The sequence below is a fragment of the Budorcas taxicolor genome, chromosome 18, assembly GCF_023091745.1.
Source record: "Budorcas taxicolor isolate Tak-1 chromosome 18, Takin1.1, whole genome shotgun sequence".
Classification (NCBI taxonomy): Eukaryota; Metazoa; Chordata; class Mammalia; order Artiodactyla; family Bovidae; genus Budorcas; species Budorcas taxicolor.
Genome location: NC_068927.1, coordinates 35,657,434 through 35,678,722, shown reverse-complemented (window position 1 = coordinate 35,678,722; position 21,289 = coordinate 35,657,434). Strand labels below are relative to the sequence as shown.

The 21,289-nt window shown below is 52.8% G+C and overlaps 1 protein-coding gene across 1 annotated transcript in view; it reads right to left on the bottom strand.

Annotated features, from left to right (window-relative positions):
- The window catches only part of CDH5 (cadherin 5), a 39,991-nt gene extending 20,931 nt beyond the window's left edge, over positions 1 to 19,060 (bottom strand). Inside the window, exons 1-2 of the mRNA XM_052655805.1 lie at positions 18,955 to 19,060; positions 6,693 to 6,919 (exon numbers count right to left, since the gene is read on the bottom strand). Coding sequence (XP_052511765.1) covers positions 6,693 to 6,896 — 204 coding nt within the window. The 5' untranslated portion in view covers positions 6,897 to 6,919; positions 18,955 to 19,060. The remainder of the gene's footprint in view (positions 1 to 6,692; positions 6,920 to 18,954) is intronic.
- Between the last annotated feature and the right edge of the window lie 2,229 nt (positions 19,061 to 21,289).

Genomic DNA, 21,289 nt, shown 5'->3' with positions numbered 1-21,289 from the left:
AAATTGGCAAAGGCTATAAACAGGGCTTTTCCCTTCAAAAGCTAGTTGTCAACTGTTTATCAGCACATCACTGGGCCCCAGCCATTTAGATTTGGAGCGATACATAAGATGTTCTCTTCTTGAAAAAAAAAAAATGTTCTCCTCTTGGATATTTTCAATATTTAGTCCTGCAGAAAAGAACTCCAGCAAGCTTTGTTTAACTCAGGATTTCCCATACTCATTAGACCACTGAATCCTTTTCCTTTGTAACACGTGTTGTTAGTGTCCTTAGGAATAAGGTTTGGCAAATAACATGTGTAAAGGAATTTGCTCAGGCTGTCAATAAATGCTAGTTGTTACTCATGCTAGAGCCATATGTTAAAGGATATTAGAAGGTTAGAATTGCTGAACATTTCATTTATAGAATCTTAGAAACAGAAATTCTTAGGAGCATAAACAAATGATATATGTTGAGTGCTTCTCTAATGGATGGTTAGGATGTTCAAAAAACAAAGTTCAGTTTAATAAAAGAAAACAAAATCATCAACTCCCTACGAAGTGCCAGCCTGGGATCACAGAGATAGCGCAGACTGTGCTCTTGTTCTCAGAGCCTGATTTGAAGCTGCAGAGGAGATTTTGAGGATGGGCAGCATTTAAGGGTCAGTTGGAATGAGAGCCTTGAGTGAAGGTGTTACATCAGAAAGGCTGGTGGAGGACTGGAGAGAGAGAGGGGTCTCAGAACAGAAGAGGTGGCATGAAGATGGGCCTGGTCAAGTCCCATGACATCTGGAAAGCATCCTTAGGCTTAGCAACGATGCAGTCATCAGAGCCCTTGGGGAGAGCAGCATTAGGGAGGTGGACTGAGAAGCTGGATGACAAGGCTTTTAGAGAAGAGTCTCAGAGTGAGGAAGGGGGAACTGGGAGTGAGGCTCCTCCCCTTTGGGGGCTGGAGAGACGGAGAAGTGAGGCTGTAGCTAGAGGTGGTGAAACATCTTTAAGCACAGTGTGCAGGGGGCAAGTGGTTCGTGGGGAGGCCCCAAACCCAGCAGCCAGGACATGTGATGAGTGGATGGACTGGAGGCAGGAAGTGGTACGCCTGCTCTGGAGCCTGTGGCCTGGGCAAGGGACAGTGGGGATCAAGGAGGAGGGACAGTGTGGGCCCTGTGAGTTACTCCAGGCTAGGATAGGATGGTCGTTCCACACCTGGCTGCGTGGGTGCATTAGGACCCAGGTAGGGAAAGGTAGCCAGGGGAGCAGGAATCTGCTTGGATAGTCATTGAAATTCTAAGATTGTGGCAATGGAAAAAATGTTGGCTGCCATATTAGTAAACAAGGGATGTTACAGCCATCAAGCCATCATATTACAGCACCCCCGCCCCACCTCCTAGCAGATGGTGCACCCGAGGAGACTCAGGATGAGAAAGCACAGGATACTGACCCCAGAGAGCTGAGCTGTGCATCAAAGGAATGATTTCAGTGAACCCTGACCTTGGCATCTTCTCATACACTGAAAAAGGGCTAAGTTCTGTGAGATGTCTGTTTTTCTTTAATTAACAGTAATCTTTTGAAGTTCCAACGACCTGATATTTGTTGCAAAACCTCCTGTATATCCTGGCTCCCCACCTTGCCTCTTTGCAGAAGTCCCTCAGAGGGACGTGAGAGTCCTGTCTCCCAGGCTTGAATTCCTCAGAATGTCTACCAAATAAAACAGGACTCTCAACTTTTAGATTGTGCTTTTTTTTTTTTTCCCAGTTGACAGTTGTATCTGACTCATACTTAAACAACTTTGGTAAAAATTTCTCAATATTATCAAATCAATAGCGTTAAAAAAGATATCCTGTGAAGGTTTCTGTTTTCCTTCCCTCCACCTTCTCTTAGGTAGACTTTATATATTAGAACAGTTCTAGATTTATAGAAAAACTGAGATGATAGTACAGAGGGTTCCCATCCGTCCTGCTCCCAGTTTCCCTGTTGTTAACAAATTACATTAGTATGGTACGTTTGTTGTAATTAATGGACCAGTGTTTATATATTATTATTAACTAAAGCCTGTAGTTTGTGCAGATTTCCTTAGCTTTTACCTAGTGTGCTTTTCTGTTTTACGATCCCACCTAGGATACCACATTACATCTATTAATGGTTGTTATATTTCTTTAAATTCCTCTAGGCTGGGATAGTTTCTCAGACTGTCCTTTTTTTTTTAATTGAAGCATAGTTAATTTACAATATTGTGTTAGTTTCAAGTGTACAACAAAGTGATTCAGTTGTACATACATACATGTTCTTTTTCAGATTATTTCAGATTATTTTCAAACCATTGTAGGTTTTTTACAAGAGGTTGAGTATGGTTCCCTGTTGCTATCCAGTGGGTCTCTGTTGTTTACCTGTTTTATATATATTGGTGTGTAGATATTAATTCCAAACTCCTAAGGAATCTCCCCCACACCTACCCCACTTTCTTCTTTGGTAACAAAAGCTTGTTTTCTCTATGATACTCTCCTTGTTTTTGATGACCTTGAGAGTTCTGAGGACTGCTGCTCGGGTGTTTTGTCAGATTCCCCCCTACTAGAGTCTGTTTTGCTCATGATTAAACAGACTGAGGTTATAGGTTTTAGGGGGGTCCTCCCCTTTTTTAAATTATCCCTGTGTTTGGATGTAACATCTCAATGCCAAAAGCTATGCTGACCCATATTTGTGGATTCAGAAGGCTGCTCAGGTCTCATTCCCATTGTCCAGCAAACAGCGCTGTAAACAAAGGCTCTGTGGCTCTGATCTTGATAAACAGGGACTTCCTTCCTTCAGATGACGTCTTTGGAGTGAGGAGGTGAGCCATGGAGCCCTGTCCTTGCCTTTTCCAGGCAGCCTTGCTGCTTCTCAGAATGGGGATTGCACGGGGCTCCCTCCCCACCCCCTGCCCCATGCCAGGTGCCAAGTGCGTGCTGGTGGCAAGTGACTAGCAGGCCTGACGCTCTTCCTGTTGGGCAAAGAATCTCAGGCGAGCTGTTCAGAGTCTGTTAGGGCTGCTCGTAGCCCCGCTTTCTGCTGACTGTTCCTCACTCAGCTCAGTGGTATTCCTTGGGGGCAGCCATTCTCTTTGGAAGTTGATTCATGGCCAGTCATCCCACTGCAGAGGAGTAGGTGGTCTGATGACATTTTCCTCTAGTGTGGGGAGTCAGGAGCCCTACGCTTTCCTGGGGCTCTTTTGGTTTCCCTGTGTGACCCTGCGGCAAGCTTCTTCCCCTCTGAAGGCAGACTGAAAGATCTAAAATTCCCAGCCATTCTTTGTGGCCAGAGGAGGCCTGGGCCCAGGGAGCTGGCCTTGGGCAGGGCTGTGAGTGGAGATTCCCCAGCTGGCCCCCACTGCCACCTTCAGTGGCGTTTCTGGTACCAGGGCCAGACTGAACCCTCCCCCATTTAAGGGTCCTTTCTGGCCTGTTGCTCTATAATCACGGGGAGCCCCCATCTGCCATGTGTGGGGCTCTTTGTCTAATACATGCTGCCCTTCTAGACCAGGGTGGGCAAACTGGTCCTGTGAAGGGCCAGATAGTAAAAATTTTTGACTTTGTGGGTCATATGGTCTTTGGACAGTTACTCAAATCTGCCATTGTAGCATGAAGGCAACCACACCTTCACTTTCAAAACCGCGTGGTGGGGCAGTTCTCTCAGTCCCTATTTATGCATGTATTTGTTTAATTGAAATATAGCTGATTTACAATGTTGTGTTAGTTTCTAGTGTACAGCAGTGACACACACACATGTATATATGTATACACACACACACACACACACTTTTTGAAATTCTTTTCCATTATAGGTTATTACAAACTACTGAATATAGTTCCTTGTGCTGTACAGTAGGATGTTTTTGTTTGTCTGTTTCATATATGATAGCTTGTATCTGCTCACCCCAAACTCCTAATTTATTCCTCCCCTTTCCCCTTTGGTAATCATAAGTTTGTTTTCTATGTAATCATAAGTTTGTTTCTGTTTTGTAATTAAGTTCATTTATATCATGTTTTTAGATTTAACATATGAGATATCATATGATATTTGTCTTGCTCTGTCTGACTTCACTTAGTATGCTGACCTCTGGGTCTATCCATGTTGCTGCAGATAGTTTCATTCTTTGTATGGCATACACACACACACACACACACACACACACACCCCTATATATATGCATATCTCCACATCTTTATCCATCCGTTGATGGACAGTTAGGTTGCTTCCATGTCTTGGCTATTGTAAACAGTGCTGCTGTGAACTTTGGGTTGGATGTATCTTTTTGAAATAGAGTTGTCATATTTTATGGATATATGCCCAAAAGTGGGATTGTTGGCTCATACAGTAACTCTGTTTTGAGCTTTTCAGGGAACCTCCATGCTGTTCTCCATACTGGTTGCACCATTTTACGTTCCCAGAAACAGTATAGGAAGGTTCACTTTTCACCCCACCATCTCCAGCATTTATTGTTTGTAGACTTTTTGCTGATGACCATTCTGACTGGTGTGAGGTGGTACCTCATTGTAGTATTGATTTGTATTTCTCTAATAATTAGCGATGTTGAGTATCTTTTCATGTACCTGTTGGCTATCTGTATGTCTTCTTTGGAGAAGTGTCTACTTAGGTCATCTGCCTGTTTTTTGATTGGCTTTTTTTGTTTTATATTGCGTTATATGAGCTGCTTATGTATTTGGGAAATTAAGCCCCTGTCTGTCACATCTTTTGCAGATATTTTCTCCCAGTCTATATGTTGTCTTTTTGTTTATTTATGGTTTCCTTTGCTATGCAAAAGCTTGTAAGTTTGATTAGGTCCCTTTTGTTTATTTTTGCTTTTATTTCTTTTGCCTTGGGAGACTGACCTAAGAAAACATTTGTGTGATTTGTGTCAGAGAATGTTTTGCCTATGTTCTCTTCTCTGAGTTTTATGGTGTCATGTCTTATATTTAAGTCTGTAATAAGTCATTTTGAGTGTGGTGTGAAGGAGTGTCCTAACTTCATTGGTTGACATGTGGTCAACCCTTGTTTTAGATCACAAGCTCCGTGATAGTGGGCACCACGTCTGTCTTTGCCCCCAGTTATCTTCTAGAGCCCAGTCTGTGCTTGGGACCACCCCTCCTCTCACCAGGGCATTGATTGTTCTTTAGCTGACCCTGTTTAGCTTCTAGGAATTTGACATGGCGAGATTTTAAAGCACTTGAATGGAGTTTTCCTCCTCAATGAAAACTCTTGGAAAGCCTAACCCATTTTCCTGTTGTCATGTGTGAAATTCCACCACTAGAGCCTCTCCTTTCAATAGAGTGATTTTGACATCAGCAGTCCTTTGACACAGGAAGATCATTCATTAGTCACTCAGTGTAGCTCCAAACCCTAGGAAGGTGACTGAGGATGGACGTGTTTGCAAAGGGATGAAATGAGGGTTAGAGTCATAGACACTGCCCTGGAGGGCAGGCTTGGGTCAGGCACCTTGTTATGGCTGTCTTAGAATCTGGTTGAGTGGGTGGTCTGAGAGAAAGGGGTTTTTGAGGAAGTCCAAAGGCCTTGACTAGAGATGGCAAACTGTGGCCTGGATGATGAACTTTGTTACCAGCACAATTCTGTAGACATCTGCTCAGGACCTGAAGACCTCTCAGATGGGCAGATTTACAGCAGCCTTCACTTCATGGGAAATAGATGGGGAAACAGTGGAAACAGTGTCAGACTCTATTTTGGGGGGCTCCAAAATCACTGCAGATGGTGCTTGCAGCCATGAAATTAAAAGACGCTTACTCCTTGGAAGGAAAGTTATGACCAAGCTAGACAGCATATTCAAAAGCAGAGACATTACTTTGCCAACAAAGGTCCATCTAGTCAAGGCTATGGTTTTTCCAGTGCTCATGTATGGATGTGAGAGTTGGACTGTGAAGAAAGCTGAGCGCCGAAGAATTGATGCTTTTGAACTGGGGTTTTGGAGAAGACTCTTGAGAGTCCCTTGGACTGCAAGGAGATCCAACCAGTCCATTCTAAAGGAGATCAGCCCTGGGTGTTCTTTGGAAGGAATGATGCTAAAGCTGAAACTCCAGTACTTTGGCCACCTCATGCGAAGAGTTGACTCATTGGAAAAGACCCTGATGCTGGGAGGGATTGGGGGCAGGAGGAGAAGGGGACGACCGAGGATGAGATGGCTGGATGGCATCACCGACTCAATGGACACGAGTTTGAGTGAACTCCGGGAGATGGTGATGGACAGGGAGGCCTGGAGTGCTGCCATTCATGGGGTCGCAGAGTCGGACACGACTGAGCGACTAAACTGAACTGAACTGACTGGTCCCACCCTAAGTCCTGAACCCTCAGACTATACTGGCCTCCTTAACTGTGCATGGGGTGGTCCTTCTGCCAGTGATATTCAGGCCACAGACCAAAGTCTGGGAGAAAAATGCACCCTTGTGCGCAGCATTACTTCCACCACCACCATCACCTCCAAGATCGTCATTATTGCCCCCACCACCTTCCCCTTCCCAGTCACCACCACCACCACTTTCTCCTTGTCTGCTTTCTCCTAGTCACCGCCACCGCCACCTCCACTGTCTCTCCCACTATGACCATCACCCTCACAGCCATCATCTCTAACCCTACAGCCACCCCACCACCCCCATCAGAGTCTTGCCCATCACCACCAACACTGCGGGCCGCCTGCCGCTGAGCCCTCTCTTGCTCCGGGTCCTGAGGCTTACCTTGCCCACGTAATGGGGCAGCGAGTCATTTCTCTCTTCGTCAATGTGCATCTGATTCCAGATCCAGTCTCTCTTCTGGCGCCGGTGAGCCGGCAGCGAGCCGAGGGCGTTGGGTCGGCCAGGGTTGGCGGCCGCTGCAGCTGGTGCCAGCAGGCCCAGGTAGCAGGTGCCCCCTGCGGCCAGCAGCATCACAAGTGCCTGCATCTTCCCAGGAGGGAGGCCCAGCTCTGAGGGAAGAGGGGACACACCATCAGGCCACTTGCGGTGCGAGCATCTCCCAGGGAGCACTGACCCATTTAACCCTTCATCCTCCACTCTCTGCTCAGCCCAGCAGAACCAGGGCCTGTTCCTGCCCCCACAAAGCTCCAAGTCCAAGAGGGGATGAAGGACGTGGAAACAACTCCTTCTTAAGGTTTGCATGTGCTGGCGGGGAAGCAAGCAAGCGTGACGGGGAGCCCAAAGGAGAGCTGTAGGAGAGATTTGCTGGAGGAGAGGGTGATGCTGACGTGAGCGAGAGCTCCCAGAGCCTTGTGCAGGGGACGCCCAGCTTATCCTCGCTTTACATGTGGGAAACCTGAGGCACAGACGTGAGACGTTCACGCTGGAGCAAATGGTGGGCCTGAGGCTAGAGCACCGTTGTCTGGCCTCAGCAGCCGACACTTATCAATAACTGTCGTAAAAAAGTAAAAATGTCACCAGAATAATAAATATCAACTTTATATGTGTTATCTCACTTAATCCTCCCAATAACCCTGGAGGTGGGTGTGTGTAGCCCTCACTTTATAGATGAGCTGAGGAAAAGAGAGGTTTAGTAACATTTCCCAGCTCACCCAGACTCTAAGCTGCAGAGTCAAACTCAAACTGAATTGGCCTGGCCCCAGAGTTTCTGCTTTTTCTTTCTGCCCTCTCTTGTCCTAGCACCTGCTGTGGGATGGGATTTAAAGGCTTGTCTGAGCAAATATGCCCCCTGGCTGGCCCAAGAACCCCTGTAGCAGCGCTACTTTGATGCTGTCTTCAGAAGGCTCAGAAGGCTCTTAAGAAAGCTGGATGTCTTAACCCAGAGGGTCAGGCCCTCACCAGACCCCGAGCTCACAGTTGGTGATCAGCTTAGGAGCTGTCACGAGAGCAGGGGTGGGGTGGGGTGGGAGTGTTGAGAGGCTGGGCTCACAGGACCAGCTTCATAGTTTGTGGGGTCCAGTACATAGTGGAAACATGGGGTCCTTTTTACAAAAGTTATAAAGAATCGAGGGACGGAGACAGAAGAACATGAAACCCAGCACGAGGTCCTTTTAAGCACAAGATCCCATTGAAGGCAACCCTTGGGGTGTGGGATTACCCTGGTGGGGAATCTGGGGTCACGCAGTGAGAGGGCCTGGCTTCACCCTGAGTTCCAGAAGGAAGGGGGATTTTCTCACTGCCCCACAAGGAGTGTCACTGTGCCCTCTCAGCCCTGACCCCTCAGCCTATACCCATGCTGGGCCCCATGTCACTGACCTGTGGCTCCTGGGAGGGTTCAGAGGAAGAGGGGTGCTGTGTGGGAGAACCAGGGCTCCCATCTGAAGAGAAGGAGGGGCCCACTGGGTGCTGGGTGGGAGGCTGCCACCCTGGCCGTCCCCCGCCTTGGCTGGAGGGAGGGGCACAGCACAGGAAGTTTCTAAACTCTAGTAACATTTTCTCTGAGACGGTGGCGCCAGACTGTCCTCAGTGAGGGCTGAGGGTGTCTGTAGACTGGCTCCTGGGCCTGCTGATCTTAGCACCCAGCATCCCTGTGGCCCCTGCTGCCGGCCCAGGAGGAAGAGGGCTTGCAGGGTTGGGGTAGGGCAGTGCCTGGAGAGCAAGTGCCGTGTGCCTGGGAAGGCTTTCGGGTCCATTTCCTCAGTCCTAAATGAGGCGGTTGAACCGAAAGAGACCCGATGCCCTTCGAGGTGGGCTGTGAAAAGGGCAGCTGCTCCGGGCAGGAGGAAGGCAGTGAACAAAGGCACGAGGAGCTGAGAGTCCTGCCAGGAAGCCGTCCTAACTCAGAGGCAGCGCAGCTGTGACCCCTGGCCAGCCTCACGGGGTTCAGGCCCGGGAGGTCATTTCCTTCTTTGCCTGGAAATGACCTGCATGTCTTGCTGCTTTCTGTATCCCTCAAGTGAGAAGTGACTCACGAATGAAAAAGTAGGAAAGGGTGAGGGGAAGGGATAGTTAGGGAGTTTGGGATTGACATATACACATTGCTATGTTTAAAATGGATTACCGGGCTCTCCTGGTGGCTCAGTGGTAAAGAATCAGCCTGCCAAGGCAGGAGACATGGGTTCAATCCCTGATCTGGGAGGATCCCACATGTGGCGGAGCAACTAAGCCCATGTGCCACAACTGCTGAGCCTGTGCTCCAGAGCCCAGGAAGCAGAACCGCTGAAGCCCGCGCCCCAGAGCCCGTGTTCAGCAACAGGAGAAGCCGCCGCAGTGAGAAGCCTGTGCACTGCAGTGGAGAAAAACCTGGGCAGTGACAAAGACCCAGCACAGCCTAATAAATACATAACATCAAAAATAAATAAGATGGGTTACCAACAAGGCCCTGCTGTACAGCACAGGGAACTCTGTTCAATGCTAGGTGGCAGCCTGGATGGGAGGGGAGTTTGGGGGAAAATGAATACATGTATATGTATGGCTGAGTCGCTCTGCTGTCCACTTGAAACTATCACAACATTGTTAACCAGCCATACTCCAATATAAAATCAAAAGTTTAAAAAAAATAAAAAAGTGAAGCAAACAGAAGTGAAACTGAGAAAGGGGAAGAGAGAATTCTCAGGCCCCTGGCAGGACTGACTCCTGAGGCCGAGCCCTGAGCGAACGTGAATGGAGCCTCTACTGTGTGTTTGGCGTTAGTTGCAGCAGTGAGCAGGACAGACAGGATGTGTCCTTGGGGAGTGCGCGCTGTCGGGGGAACTCCAGGAAAATAAGGACATGAGGAAAAGCATCGGCTGCTGATCAGAGGCCCTCAGGGAATTATGCTGAGGGTCACAGCAGAGGGCGAGAGGGCAGCTGGCTGAGACTCCCAAGGCCAGGGAAGGCCTCTCAAAAGAGATGACTACTGGAGTGTCAGCCCTTGGAATACCAGGGGAAGGGAGGGAATCCCTGGCAGAAGGACCAGCAAGTGCAAAGGCCCCGAGGTAGAAGAAAACGGTTCATTTGTCTGAAGAAACAAAAGAGAAGGCGTTTGGGTCAGAGAGAAATGAGCAGTCTGTGGGGCTTCAGAGAGGGGACCAGGTCAGGGTGGTAGGCTGAATGATGGCTCCTCAAAGATGTCCGTGTACCCCCTCCCTAGCCGCCTTCCATGGCCGAGGACTTGTAGCAGATAGGGTCAAGTTAAGGGTCTTGAGATAGGGAGGTTATCCTGGATTATGTGGATAGACCCAGTACAATCACAGCGTCCTTAAGAAGATGGAGGCAGGAAGATCAGAACGAGAAAAAAGGAGATGTGATGATGGAAACAGAGCTTGAAGAGATACGGGGCCCCAGGCCAAGGCGTGCGGAATCGAGGCCGGCCCCCCAGTCTTTGGCCTGAGCAGTTGCAGGTCAGGGCTTTTGCTGAGATTTGGAGGATGGGTGGGTGGTGGCGCCACCAGGTCTGTGTGGGCTGTGTCAGGTTGGAGTTGCTATGAGACGTCTCTGTGGCTGTGGCCGGGAGCCGCCAGAGACCTGATCTGAAGTGGGAGAGAAGTCGGGGCTGGAGCAGCTGCAGACGGTCGTGTCGTGTGGCTGGTGCTCAGACTGGGAGGCTGGAACGTGAAGGAGACCAGGGAGGAGAAGTGGCCCAGGACAGCCCCACAGGTCTTCCCTCTTTTCTCTGTCTGGTGCGCTTCTCATCCGGAATTTTGAGCCCAGACTCCTCTGGGGAGCCATCTCTGGTCTCCACCTTGCACCTCCCGCATCTGTGGGCATCTTCCATGACATCATCGCCTGGGGTTGGTCCCAGGGCTGGGGACCAGTTCCCACTGCTGGGCTCAAATCACAGCTTCCTTCCCTTCTTGGAGAAGAGCTTTCCACCTGCCCTGTGCCCATCCTTCCTGCTCCCCAAGGCCCAGTCACACATGGCACATGGCTCTCTCCTCTGTGGGGTGACGTGGAGCAGGGTGATGGTTGTGACTGCAGGCTCTATGGTTCAGAGAACGTCAGTTGTGCTGCTTTGTCATTGCATGACCGTACACATGACACTTCACCTCTCTGAGCCTCAGTCTCATTATCTGTACAATGGGAACACTAGTGTCTGCCTCTCAGGGTTGTTTTCAGGCCTGAATTTTTTAAAAACAGTAGGTAAGAATGAAACTAAATGTATATGAATCCTTGCTGATGCTCTGTTCTGCTCCACTGAGTAGTCAGCTTGCCACTTTTGTTCCTTATTACTCAGCCATTTGGCTGGGGGCATGTTCCCACCCTGCTGGATCCACTCCCCCCGTCCCTCCCCTGACCTCTGCTCTGTGTCAAGGGGACTGACCCTGGGCTTTCTGGCTTGAGCTTCAGATATCTGGCCAGTAGGGTCTGCAGCGGGCGTCTTGAGGATAGGAGGAGAGAAGTCAGGAACTTCTTCCCCACTTCTCTCTGCTCTGGTTCCTATTTCCTCCTGTGGCTGCATCTCTCCATCCTGCTGGCCTGTGTTACTCCCATCAGTCCCTCACTGGGTTCTGGAAACACCCTCCCCTCTTCTTAGTCCCCTTGGTCCTGGGATGGCCTGCTTCCTGCTTCTACAGGCCTCAACATCCCATTTGTTCCCATGATTAAGCTCACAGCTCTATCTTTCCTTCATAAAATCTCTTCTTTGGAATGCCAGGGGTAACTGATGTTTTCATCTGGGACTCCATCTGATACAGTGAAGAGGATGCGGCTTTTTCTTTGTTGCAGCCTCTTGGATAGGACAGTGGTCCTGGGGCTACCAGCAGGCAACAGCCAAACAAACAAATAACCACATTGGCCTTCAGTACAGCAGAGGCCGCTAGTCACAGGCTACGGCCGCGTGGCTCACGGGAGACATCATCCTCTCGGTGGCTTTGGCTGACCCCCAGCCCCGGAATGTCCTCTGAATGTGCAGAAAAGCCCCTTGGATCCTATTGTGTGTCTAGAAGAGGAATCTCTCTCTGCTGTGAGCCCTGGAGAGAAATCCCTTGGCACCCAGGACTGGTGCTTGCTCCTGTAGAGTCACCTCATGTCACTGGAGTGTCCCTTGCTGTGCTCTGCATGCTCAGCTCTCTGAGCAGTGAGTGAGGGGCCAGGACTCTGGAGGTGGGGCCTTTGGGAGAGGAGGACCACGTGCCCCATCTCACTCCCCTGCTGGACCCTGGTGTGCTTGCCCAGGTCTGCCCTTTTTGCCGGGGACATCATTCCTGAATGCCTCCTCAGTGGCATGCTGAAACTTCGTCTCACTTAAACCCTGCAAACTGTGAGACAGTTGTCAGTAATCCCGTTTTGCAGGTAAGCTCAGAGAGGTAGAGGGAGTCAGTCCTCCTGGGTCACACAGCAGCAAGCGGTGGAGCCAAGATATGAACTTAGGCTACCTTTCACCCCAAGTAGTGATTTTCCCTCATGGCACTCTGTCTCTATCATGTAATAGTCATCATCATCATAATAGTAGTAATAACAATAGTGATAATAAGAAGCAGCTGTTCTCCATGCTGGCTTTCATAGATGTCTTCACACTATCCCCAGCATGCAGGAATTATCACCCCCACTTCACAGAGGCAGAAAGTGAGGCTCAGATAACAACTTGTAAGTCATACATCTGGAACCCTCATGCAGATCTGTCTTTTTTTCTAAATCCTGGGCTTCTCTTACACCCAGTCTCAGAGGGCCCCGAGGGACTTTTCCTTCTAAAAAGCCCCTGTATTTCTGTCTTTTGTCTTTTCGGTTAGAAATTTACCTAAATGGGTTCCTGAGGGGAAGGGTTTGTCAAGAAATTGTTCCTCCTCGTCCTACAGTTGGAGAGGAAGTCAGCCGGCAGGATTTGTTGGACCCACAGCTGGAAACAAAATTGCCCTTGGCTGTACCTCTGGAGGTGCGGTCAGCGCACAGCTGGGGTCAGGCTTATTTTAGCCCTTTCCTTTCCTGTAAGCAGAAGCCATGTCTCTTGGTGTTTCTCACAAGTTTTTGGAGAGATCAGGCTGCTGCTGGCTGGGTTTGGGTACCACAGATATGCAGAGGGACTGAGGAGTTTGGAAGTGATGTCTGTACTGAGAAATGCCTACCGAGCAGCCAGGGAGCTTGCCTGACAACAGCCTTGGGGATGGGGGATTTGCTCGGCTACTCAGAGGTGCCTGCTGGGCACCCAGGGGTCAGGGGCCGGCCTCTCCCTGTTAATCCAGGATCTGTGACGATGCTTCATCCCTGGAGCTCTGACAGAGGCTTTAGGGGCAGCTTCCAATGGACTGATGGGCGAAGACAGGGCCCTCAGTCAGTCTGGGAAGGTCCAGGGGGCCCCCTGGTAGCGGGTATATGGAGCCCAGGAGAAGGGGTAGGGGAACCCTGGAGCACGTGGGGGCCAGCTGGGCTCAGGCATGCGCGGGTGGGAGGTCACGGCCTTGGAGAATTCCCAGGTCTGGGTGTGTGTCCACAGTGTGTGGGGCCACTGAGCTCAGAACCTGGATGTCTCGGCCTGAGGACAGAGGTGTGGCTCTGAGGGCTGAGCCGTGTTGGTGCAGGTTGGGCTCGGGGGTGGCGGGGTGGCGGGGTGCCTCTGCCCCTCTCCAGTTCCCTGTCTGGGTCTTGAGGGTGCTTGGTGAGCCTCCAAGAGTAGCCCCAGCCTGGAGGACAGTGACGCCCCTCAGGCTTAGTCACAGTCTCCAGCCTTTGCCCTCGATGTTCTCTTGCCTCTGCCTGGATGTGGGTCACATGTCACCACCTCTCTGAAGCCCTCTGTAGAGCCCAGGGGTTATACAGTCATTCAGCAAACGTTTCTCAAGCATCTGCTACATGCCAGGCACTGACCTACATGTGGACAGCAAACACAGGCTGCACCCTTATGTAGAGACACTGACCATGTGATGAGAAACCCAGTTTCAGGTTGTGGTGTGTGGTGTGACGCAGGAGGAGAGGGGGCTGTGAGAGGGTGGAGGTGGGCGCCCCTGACTCCTCGGAGGGTCTCAGCCCAGGAGAGACCCCGCCTCTCTCTGACCCGCTGTGGGACAGCAGGCAGAACTCCTTTTGGTCCCTTTCTCTTTGTGGCCTCCATCTGTCACTAGGGTTTGGCTTTGGAGGGGCTGTGAGGTCTGCTCAGCTCTGTGCTCTTTACAAGGGGGGATATAGGAGGAGATGGGGCGGGCAGAGGCTGTGCTTTATATAGCTGAATGGACCCTAGGAAGCCTGGACCAGCTGGGAGCTGCTCAGCAGATAGCCTGGCCAAGGCCTGGGCTAGTTCTGCCCTGACCTGTTCAAGCCTTAGGTTTCAGGGGTTGGGTCTGGGTTTAGGGGGTTATTGAGCAGACCGCAGGGCCCTTGGGTGTGGGGTAGAGAAAGACACCAGGTCAAGGATAACACACACGGCATCCTCAGGCCACACGGACACAGATATGTGCTGCCTACGCAAGCACACACTTGTGTCCCCCGAAGAGTCTTCTCTCTGTGGGGCTGGCCCTTCTCCTGTCCTCACACCTGCTGTGAGCTGGGACAAGACCTGACAGCAGAGCCCAGCCGCAGGCAAAGCCTCAGAGGGTGCAGTGGACACTCCACCCTAGCCCAGCCTCCTGCAGGCTATGGGCTCCTGCCCAGGGACCCTGGGTCAAGGGTGAGGGGCTGGGAGGTGGGAGGAGAGGCCCAGAGCTTGCAGGGTGGGGCGCTGGAGCCCCTGCTCCCTGTGTGGCCCTGGACCACCCTCCCCACTGCCCTCTCACCACCTCAAGCCTCAGTCTAGGGCGGAGCCAGTGATCCCCAAACTCATTCAGGGATTCCCAAATTGTCTCCTTGAGCCCCAGCATTTACAGCTGGGCCTTGGCAGTCACCCACACTGGGAGGATGAAGGGTGAGGCCCCGGGAGCCACAGGGATGGGAAGTGTTGGGGGTGGGGCTGGGCAGCTGTGAGCTGGCCCCTTGGGGCTTCATCCTGAACTGGGGCTCTGTTCAGCCCCATGACCGGCTCCTGAGGGTACCAGACCTGATCCCCTCCCATCGGGATTCTGCCAACAGCCGCCTGTCTCAGCTCCCCTCAGAGCTGCCCACGCCGCTGCCCTGCTGACTGCTCCTCCCTGGCTCCCCACCGCCTACAGGACGAGGCCCTGCTCCTGAGCATCCCTGCCCACCCTCTGGCTGTCCTCTCCTTCCCCTCCCGCCCCTCCCAGCCAAGAGGAGGACTGGATGTTTCTGCAGTACACAGTGCTCTTCCTCTCTTTAACAGGCTTTTTGCCCAGGCTGTTCCCTCTGCCCGGAATGCCTTTCCTTGCTGTGGCCCCAGGGTGAACGCTCTGCTTCTTTTCAAGCCCCAGTTCGTGTCCTCCACGACATCTTTTGACGGACTCCCGAGTGTCTCTGATCAGGCAGGGCCTGGGCCAGTGTCCCCTTCATCCCAGCATCCAGCTGTGTGAACTCGAGGCCCAGAGGACCTTGAGGAGCCAGTGTCCCCATCACTGACTGTAAGCCCGCCTTGGTCTCCTTCCCTCCTCCCTCACAGAATTTCAAACAGATCTGCGCATCTGCAGATAACACCTTGGGTGCTCAGAGCAGGTACAATAGTTGAAACAACTCAGAGAAGCTCCTCCCTGTCCCCAAATAGCATCTCTGATAGCCCACCACTTTGTCAGACACAGAGCCCTTTGAGGACAATCAGATTATCCTTCTGATGGGTTCTGATGACCATATACCCGTGTGCAGGGCACTCTGAAGGCAGGACTGACAAAACAGAAGTCCTGGGTTGCCACTCAGCCTTTTTCATACTCATGGCAGACATCGGTGATAAATCACAGTGTTCATTCCTGCTGAACTCGAACTCAGCTCCTGAATCCTCAGTACAATCTTTGAGCTGCTGCTGCTAAGTCGCTTCAGTCATGTCCGACTCTGTGCGACCCCATAGACGGCAGCCCACCAGGCTCCCCCGTCCCTGGGTTTCTCCAGGCAAGAACACTGGAGTGGGTTGCCATTTCCTTCTCCAATGCATGAAAGTGAAAAGTGAAAGGGAAGTCGCTCAGTCGTGTCCGACTCTTCGCGACCCCGTGGACTGCAGCCTACCTGGTTCCTCCGCCCATGGGATTTTCCAGGCAAGAGTACTGGAGTGGGTTGCCACAGACTACCAGTTCATCAGGACTAGTTTGTGGTTTGAAACAAATGCATGCTAGGGTCTCTGGGTCACCCCGATATATCCTAAAGGGGCAGCTCCAAGCTTCAAGGAGAGAAAACCCACCCTTGGGAGAGCCTTTTCCAGCCTCCTCTGGGATTTCTGACTTTGCCTGGGGCTCTGAGGCAGTCAGTGGGGGCAACAAGCATTACACACTTGCCTCTTTGCTCCTGGGTTCTGTAGCCTTAGGCCCACTCCTTGTCTTCTCTGAACTCTAGCCTCCTCATCTCTGATGGAGAGTTGATGAGATCACGGGTGCCGAGCTCAGCACACAGTAGGTGCTTAGTGTGTGGGTGTCCCAACTCTCACCTTACCCACTCAGCCTGGCCTGGCAGCTGTGGGTGTGACCTCATATCCTGGCTCTGCCCTGGGCCTTCACGCCTGACCTCATTTCCTGGTTCTGCCCTGGGCTCATCTGCTGCTCCTTTCTGTTTGCCTGTGCAAGGGAATCTCATTCGCCGCCTTCCTGGCCCAGCGCTGTGGGCCCTACTGCCCCCTCCTCCCAGTGTCGGCACCTGCCAGAATCTGACCTTTATGCTGCGGTGCTTGGCCTAGTGGTCCTCATGTGAGCTTAGGGACCATGCAGCCCTAGAGAAATGAGAAGACCGAAGCTCAGAGAGCACACCCAAGACCTTCCAGCACCTTCTGGGGCTCCTGCTCTTCCTCCAGGAACTCTTCTGTGATTTCTCCACCCAACATCAGCTTGGAGCTGGATTAGGATGGGTTTGCCAGTATCTCTCCAGCAAGAAGCCGGTTACTCAGGGCAGCACTTGTCTCCTAGAACATTCTCCTTCCAGGATCGCTGGGCTCCTGGCTCAGTCTGGTGCCTGATTCTGTGGTTTGAACTGTCCGGTTCAATCCCCACCCCGGCTTCTCCCCCTCCAGGCTTCCCTATGGAGTGTGGCAGGGCAATGGGGTCAGAAGGGGCTGGCCTCATTCATATCCTGCTTTCACTTCACAGTAATCGTGTGACCTTGGACTGGCTGCTCAGTTTCTCTCAGCCTCTGTGGTTCTGTCTCTCAACTGGCAATTCTTTTAGTAGCTTCACAGACACCACGGAGGTGCAGAGAGGTGATGGAAGTAGCAGGGATGGATTCCATCGGCAAGGGGGCTCAAAGATTTTTTTTCCCTGAGCTAGTGGCCATTGTGTCCATTGTGTGTCCTCGGGGTAGCAGCAGAGCTGTGAGTCATCCAGCTTTGGGAGAAGAAAAGCATGGCCCCTCCGGCTTCCTGCCCCCGTGTCCGGCCCTTGTTCAGCAGTACAATCGCTCAGGTCCAGACTGTGGGGCGGGCAGCTTAACCCCTGCCAGGCCAGTGGGCGCCTCGCCTACCCCCTCACCACAATTAGTGGGGTAATTAGCGGGGTAAGCCAGAATTAGCGGGGCTGCCTGGGGGCACAGCAGCTCCTGGTTCCCTTGATCTCCTGCTGCCCTCCAGGCTGGGACCCACACGTGGCTGGACTCAGGTCAGTCGGGAGGGTCCTACTGCTCTCCAATGCCTGAAGGTGAACCAGGGCTCTCAGTCCTGGTACTTACCCCTGGTCCTCAGCATCGTTTGCCCTCCCACCACTCCCTACTCTAAAACCTTCTGGCCACATTGGCTTGTCCAGGTCCATCAAGCTGCCCAGGCTCCCTGCCTCCCCTGGAATGCCCTTCATCTCCTGTTAGGATCCTATCTGCCCCCAACCCATGACAGAAACATCCATGGGGTGGGGGGTGGGGAAAAGACATAGTGCTTGGTGCGGAGTCGCTGCCCAGAGTGTCCGCTGGAAGATGAGCTGACGCATCCCTCACCTGCTGGGGACTGACCAACCCCAGGGGTCATAACCTTAATGACATTCTAGCCACGGTCAGTTCCAGGTGGCAGGTAAATTCAGCTGTGATTTCTCAAAGCTCCTCTCCTACAATTCATTCCCAGTGCCAGTGGATATATCACCTCCCTTGACTCATGAAAAGACCCTTTCTTCCAGCTTATAGATGAGGAGGCTGGCACGTGAGAAGCTGTGTGGTTTTGGGAAGAACCTGGGCTTTGGGGTACGAGATCTCACTTCATATCTCAGTTGCCTTGACTGAGAAATGGAGAAGGGCTGTGTCTAACTCATCAGCTTGCTGGTGTGGTATACAGTAATGGGCTCCAGTGCCTCAGAGCCTTCTGTGGCCCTCATCTCCAGCCCTTACAATGAATTCTCCTGAAAGAACCACCATCTCCATTGTTCCGACACGCAAACTGAGTTTGGGAGATGCTGAGTAACTTAACCAAAATCACAGAAGCGTATGGTCGAGCTGGGACTTGTACCCAGGAAGACGGTCTCCAAGCCAGGCTCTCACCCTAGACCACCTGCCTTCAAGTCTTTTGGGAGAACTTCTCTAAAATATGAGGGCTTCCAGGTCTCTTGGCAACCGATATACGGGTACCTGGGTGTTCCTGGGTGTTGGGGGCAGAATCCACAGCTCCTGCGGTCTGGGGAGGGAGGAGACAGGATTCCACAGGCAGGGCCTCAAGTACCCAGAGCCAGCCTCAGCATGCCTGTACTGAAAATGGGGGCAGGGGCTGGCCGGGAGGGAGCCGAGGCTCTGAGCTCCCCTTTCAGGGCTCCTCACCCACTCCTAGCACAGAGCCTTCAGGAGAGGGGATGTCAGCCTGGATAAGCCCTCTCTCAACGGGAGTAGGGGCGCCGCCTGGGTGCCAGCCTGTTGCCTCTGGTGTGCCGGCAGACTCAGGTGGAATCCTGTCCTCTGAGCATCAGAGCTCGGCACCCACGGATGCCTCTGGGCCCTCAAGTCTGGGGGTCTACCTGTGGGAGAGCCGAGCTTCCCCTCCCCGAGAACATCCGTCTGTGCCCACCACCAGGCACCCCTTCCCCGCCCCGCTCTTAACCAGCAGACGCAGGCCACCTCAGGAGCGGCTCTTCCTGGGGGAGTCGCTGATGACCATTCTACAGGGGGGAGGCCGAGGCCCCTCACTCACCGTGTCCGTGGGCTCACAGCGTGTCTGTTCCGTCTGGCTGTCTGGCTGGGGCTGAGGGCACCGTGGAGCGCTGTGGAGCTCAGCCGACAGCCTCTGGAGGGTAGCCCCACCCAGCAGCGAGGGAGGCCTGGACGCTGCCCCTGCAGGTTTTCCAACTGGCCCCAGCCCATGTCCCCCCCCGCCACTCCCCGCCCCCATCAGGATGGTTTCCTGTTATTGTTCATTTGTGAGGGCCGAGCTGGCTGCAGGGAGGCAAACCCTGCAATGGGCCTGCCCAGGCGGGCTGCCCCCACGGAGGCCTAGTTTCAGATTTGGCCTCGGATATGTAACTCGGACCCCAACCCTAGGCCTCATCCCTGGGGCTTTGAGCCCAGCACCTGCCAAGGGCCTTCATTCATGCTCCTTGTAACCCCAAGGGCTGGTGCCATCACCTGCCTTTTATAGCTCAGGACACAGACCAGATTTTCCCAGGTGACCCCATGACATGTTGGGTGAGGGCCGACTGCAAAGGTGCTAGGGAGGCCCGGGGGGAGCCCCAGAGGTGGGGCCGTGGGGTGGTGGGAGAAAGGAGACAGACCGCAACCCTTGTCTGTGTGCACTGGATCGGCTTTTTCTGGTGAGGGTGGACCTGGCTTCCAGCTGTGAGGTGCCAGCCTGTTTGAGTTTAGGAATACCGAGTGGAGTCAAGTTCCTTGACTCCACTTTTGAGCTGACCATGGGCCAGTCATGCACCTCCACCCCAGCCTCAGTTTTCTCTGCTGTAAAATGGGGATAATCAGAAATTCAGCCTCACATGGCTGTTGAGTCCAAGATAATGTGGAAGACAAGGGAAGCTGAAGGCAGGACCAGGGACTATTAGAACCAGGAAGCTGGGGGCAGGAGGTGCTCAGATTCTGCCAGTCATGAGAGTCATAGGGGGAGATTTTACCAACTGCAGAGACCGGGGCCCTACGCCAGTGTAGCTGACTTCAGAATTTCCCAGGGCAGGTAGTGGGAATCTGTGAATACTTGCCCCTATTTTTCCATGGATGGATGAATGGCTGGGAAGTCCCGCACGGGATCCCTTATACAGCTGGACAAACATGAGACCTCAGAGGGAGAGAGCTTTGCCCAGGGGCACTAAGTCAGCGGCCACTGGTATGGAGATAGGGGAGGGGGAGATAAAGATTTCTCTGTTCCAGGCCTGTTTGAGATGGCTTTTAGACCCACAAGTGCCCAGGTCAGATTGGCAGTTGGAGAGAGAGGTGAGTAGTTGGATACAGGTGGACGCAGTCCGCCCTGAAGAGAGGTCTGGAAGCCCTGAGCTTATTATGGCTGGCACCGGAGGCCGAGGTGGTGGACGAGCTTACAGGGAGGGAGGCCGCGGCCTCTGAGATCTGTAGGTTCGTTAGGAGAGAGCCCAGGGAAGGAGGAGGGAAGCCAAGAGGTGTGTCCGAAGCCAGGAGGGAAGAAGGATGGTGTCGGCTGGGTCAGCCTGGGAAAGGTGAGGCCTGAGACTTGACCACTGGACATTTGAGGTCATTGATGGATGTGACCAGAGCAGGCCCAGGGAAAGGAGTAGGCATGATGGACCGAGGGGACTGGTGTGGGGGACCAGGAAGTGGGGACGTGTGGTCACCGCTCCTTCCCTGAGACTTGCAGTGAATGGCACAGAGAGATGAGGGGCTTTTAGGTTTGGTTTTAAAGCTCTGCTGGCCTGTTTGTGCGCTGAGGGGACTTCAGCAGCAGGGAAAGGAAGGCAGACGTTGCTGGAGAGAGGCTGGTCCGAGGCAGGCCTCTGTGCGAGGATGCAGCCCATTCGCTCCCTGTTTGTGGGATCACAGACAAAGGCTCTGCACTTCCTTTTCCAACAGGATTAACTCTGCCTTCTCCTGCTGGGGGTGGGGTGGCCATAGAGGAGCCAGGGCCGGCCAGGGCTCCGCCCCTGGTGCCCCAGCCCGAGTGCTCCTCACCCCCGCCCGTGCCTGCTGCCTGCCCTTGTGGTCGACGTGCCTGTGAGGTCGGGCCAGGTCCTGGTGTCCACTTCCTGCTGGGTCTCAGACTCGACCCTGGGGGCAGATGGAGATGGTGTCTGTCCTGACTCCACCCACCAGGACCCCTTGTACTCTCAGTCCATGGGGATGTTGACTCTGCCCTGAAGCCCACTGTTCCTGCTGTCTGTAAACAAGGGAAGGGCTGACCGGGCATATGCCCCCAGGGCGGGCCTGGGGCCTCCACACAGAGGTGGTCCAGGCCATGGGAGGGAGGCCGGTGCCTCTGAGGATCTTCTGCCTGATTTCTGCCACTGCCAAACCCCGATTCCAATCCCCTCTGGAGGCAGAGGAGGTGACGGGAA